Raw genomic sequence first — 3,951 nt, 5'->3', positions numbered from 1 at the left:
GCCTGAATGCACTGTGTACTTAGTACAATGCGTCTTGTCAAATAAGTCCTTCTTTAACTGCGGATCACTCGACATCACTAACCAACCCTTCATTCGAAGTCCTCCATCTGCTCCAATGGTCCAATCAGCCTTTGGCTATTTGGAGATTTCCCCTTTTCGAGTTTGAATTTAAGAGTCCTCTAGCTGAGCTCTGATCACTTTATTACTCCAAGATGGCTACTCAGACAAAGCTCCCAAAAATGTACTGCCTCTGTCGATCTCCGATCTAAAATAAAATTAGCTAAGGGTGTGAAAATCTTGATATAACGAGCACCTCAAATATGCAATCTGATGACGATGCTTCCTACTCAATACGTTTGCTACAACATTAGCCTTCCTCGGATGATACTGAATCGCAAACTCATAGTCTTTTATAAACTCAACCAATCATCCTTGTCTCTGATTTAGCTCTTTTTGAGAGAAAAGGTACTTCAAACTCTGATGATTCGTGAAAAGCTCGAACTGCACTCCATACAAATAATGTCTCCATGTTTTCAGTGCAAAGACCACTGCTGTAAGCTTCAAGTCGTGCGTGGGATAATAATGCTCATTTTATCAGCTATCGTGATATGTATGCCACTACACTCTGGGTCTGCATCAAAGCACTTCCTAGACCCGATAACGACACATCTGTATAGACTACAAAGGTTCTGTCACTGCTCGGAAAAAAATGAAATATTCTTCTTCATTTATAACTCCACCTAACTACCAGAGTACTTTATGCAATTTGGGCAACTAATAACAAAAATTTTGAGGTGCTAATATCAAAATAGTGGAGATTTAAGGAGCTAATATCACAGGGAAAAAATAAGGCATCCTAGACAAAAAATTCCGTCTAGGATACCCGTCTAGAAAGTTTCCGTCCAGGATGTATTATTCTAGATGGAAATTCTATCTAGAATACATTCTAGACGGATTATTCTAGACGGAATTCAAAACGATCTAGGATAATCCTAGACGGAAACATCCAAGACGGAAATTCTGTCTAGGATGATTATCCTAGACATAATTTTCCGTCTAGGATGTTTTGGATATCCTAGATGGAATTTACATCTAGGATACTCATCCTAGACAAAAATTCCGTCTAGGATACTCAAAATTCAGTCTAGGATGCTTATTTTAAAAAAAGAATTATTCAGGCTAGGATGCTTATTTTAAAAAAAAAAAAAAAAAACATCCTAGACGGAATTTCCTTCTAGGATGCTATCTACGGTAGTTTTTTTTGGTGAACCTACTCAGTGGATACCATAGATACACCTGCAATTAAGCCCAATCGCAAACATTTACATTCTTAATACCTACAAGGGGAAAAAATCCTTTGTATGAGCATATATTAATAGAACAACATCCATCGCAAACAAAAAATATTCCAAATTATTCACTGATAGAAGAAACCTATTTACAGACCAACTCAAAATGTAAGAACCGGCAAAGTTTTCATTTAGGTAATCAAATGAACATATTAGACTCCTTCAGATTTGCACCAGCTTCCATTAGAGCTGATATTTCAGACTCCTTCAGATTTGCACCAGCTCTTTCTAAACCAACCTTTAGTTCTTCATAGGTGATTTGACCACTATCGGCTGTATCCATCATCTTTAACATCTCCTTAAGGCCAACAATTTCGTCTTCTGACAAGCTCTCAGCAATAACCTAGAAAACATTGTCGTTAGTATGAAGGATTGAAACACTTACAAAAAATGAGAAAGACAGTCCAAAATATCAAACAACTATCTGTGTGTCCTCTTCAAAAAAATTTGAGCTTGATTTTTTTTGCATGTGTATAATTTAGACAGCATGTCTTAAGTCTTAACTTAAAATAACCAGGTTCTAGACAATCAATAACTGTTATACCAGTAGCAAATCTTAACTTGTGTTATACATATGCTCTAGAAGCCAAGAGGGGGCAAAACACTTCTAGTAAACAAGATTAAAAGTGATAAGATGCATCTGTGGCTTCAGTCCTGATAAGATGCTAATAAGGTGAAGAAAAGAAAATGCATGTTGGACTTATAAAAGAGAGCAAAAAATCCCTTTTTTCCTGTTGCTTAATTAAATCACTTCTTGCATATAGTGTCACATGCTAACATGATATGCTTGCCAATAGACAACTTAGTTTATATAAAGCCATCGAGCTATATCTTAAAATGGATTGTCTTCCTATAGTTCTCACTTCGTGGGAAATACTTGAAAAAAATAAAAACTTGTATATACACTTGTGGAGATAAAAGATAATCGGGACATCAATATAGATTATAGCCCAAATTTCATGACAGTGATAATTTGGAGTTCTACTAATATGAATGAATATAATTAACTTTACTAATCTTGAGAATAATGATTGTGAAGACAATGGGATATGTAAAGAGATAGAAAATGAAAACAAATATCAATGTATCGAAAGAAGACCTTACAATATCAAAACTAAACAAACAATAAAAATATGCATTTGATACTATAAGCCAAAATATATTCTCAAACACTTGCATTTTTCTTTATAGATGGTCCGGGTGGAACTAGAAAAACTTATTTATATATTACAATTGGAGACAGAACAGAAAAACGTGCAATAAATGACATGATAAGACGTCATTCTCCTCTGATTGTACCTTAAGTAGATGATATAACTTCTTTACATAAACTACTTGAATATGTAGTCCCAAATGTACAAAATCTTGCTTACTCTCCTGAATTAATAACTAATTGAACAATGATAACAGTTAAATATGACAATATTGATGAAATAAATAATTTACATTTTACCAGGTTTTCCGGACAACTTATCACATATGATCTATATTAATGCATATACAAAAAAAAGGAATCCTCTTTTATCAAGTAAATTATGATACTTCTCATTAACAACCTCTAATAAAGGTTAGAGAACAGGACATCCAAATAGCTCTAAATATCTATACAAAAAGGAGGAGTCTTGCTCTGCACAAGCTTATTCTGTCAAATAATGCTTTGGAGAACTTAATCTGTCTTGAAATTGTGTTAATTACACGAAATTGTTATCCAAGGTTTGATTGTATTTAAAAATAAATAAATGACAATGTAACTATAAGTCATCAATTTCATCATTCACTTCGTGCAGGCTCATGATTCCATAAGGAATCAACAGGTAACTCTTTAACCATCAAATACTAGGGCATAAATTCTGCACTAGACAAAACTTACACTAACAATTCAAAATTAAGAGATTTGAATTACCTCCAAGAATTGAGCTTCTTGTACAAACCTCTTGAGCTCCGCTAAGATCCGGTGCTTCCCTCTCGTATCGGCGAGGATGGACGGTGATGTCGGAGGAGAGGGAGGGCTCGGGCATGAAGTGAGGGGCGAGGCAATGACAGGACGACAATGTCGAAGGAGGATGACAACGACGAAACATCAAGGAGGACGACGGGACGGCGAGGAGCTGAGGGGCTTAGGGGGAGGCGACGACAGGACGGCGATGTCGGAGGAGGACGTCGAGGAGCTAAGGGGGAGGCAACGACGAAACGTCGAGGAGGACGACGGGACGAAGATGTCAAGGAGGACGACGGGAGGGCGCAGGATCGAGGGGGACGACGGGACGGCGGTTATAGCCTTCGAACAGAGGAGAAGAATGGGATGGTGCGGAGAATTTGGTAATTTAGGGTTTCAGGCGGAGAATTTAGGGATGAGGCGGGAGAATGGGGGGTTGAGGCGGCAATTTTAGGCGACAGAATTTAGTGGCTTAATTTTTTAATAAAAATTGACCTGAGTATCCTAGACGGAAATTTTTATCTATGATACAATCTACACGGATTTCCGTTTAGATTGCTTGGCTAATTTAAAAAATAAATAAATAAGTCCGTCTACAATACTATTTTAGACAGAAATTTTCGTCTAAAATAGTATATCCTAGACGGAATATCCTAGACGGATAAT

At 36.7% G+C, this 3,951-nt stretch overlaps 1 protein-coding gene across 2 annotated transcripts; it reads right to left on the bottom strand.

Moving 5' to 3' along the window:
- On the bottom strand, positions 1,371 to 3,704 carry LOC109824579 (calcium-dependent protein kinase 27-like). Of its 2 annotated transcripts, none has more exons than XR_002242683.1 (2): positions 3,253 to 3,704; positions 1,371 to 1,692 (listed from the first exon to the last, which is right to left on the bottom strand). XR_002242683.1 is itself a non-coding variant. In XM_020391210.1 (2 exons), exons 1-2 carry the CDS (start codon positions 3,428 to 3,430, stop codon positions 1,489 to 1,491), a joined length of 354 nt encoding a protein of 117 aa, XP_020246799.1. In that variant the 5' UTR covers positions 3,431 to 3,704; the 3' UTR covers positions 1,371 to 1,488. The 2 variants fall into 2 exon arrangements, 1 of the variants encoding a protein (XP_020246799.1); XM_020391210.1 differs by having other exon boundaries at positions 3,281 to 3,704.

Source organism: Asparagus officinalis, chromosome 9 (assembly GCF_001876935.1).
Source record: "Asparagus officinalis chromosome 9, Aspof.V1, whole genome shotgun sequence".
Classification (NCBI taxonomy): Eukaryota; Viridiplantae; Streptophyta; class Magnoliopsida; order Asparagales; family Asparagaceae; genus Asparagus; species Asparagus officinalis.
This window is presented reverse-complemented; position numbering and strand designations above follow the sequence as displayed.

Bases quoted from the DNA above. Each gene is read 5' to 3' on its own strand.
- LOC109824579 (XM_020391210.1), bottom strand. From the start codon at position 3,430: ATGTTTCGTCGTTGTCATCCTCCTTCGACATTGTCGTCCTGTCATTGC. The intron at 1,693-3,280 runs GTTTGTACAAGA...AATGTTTTCTAG, and splicing joins ATCTTAGCGGAGCTCAAGAG to GTTATTGCTGAGAGCTTGTC.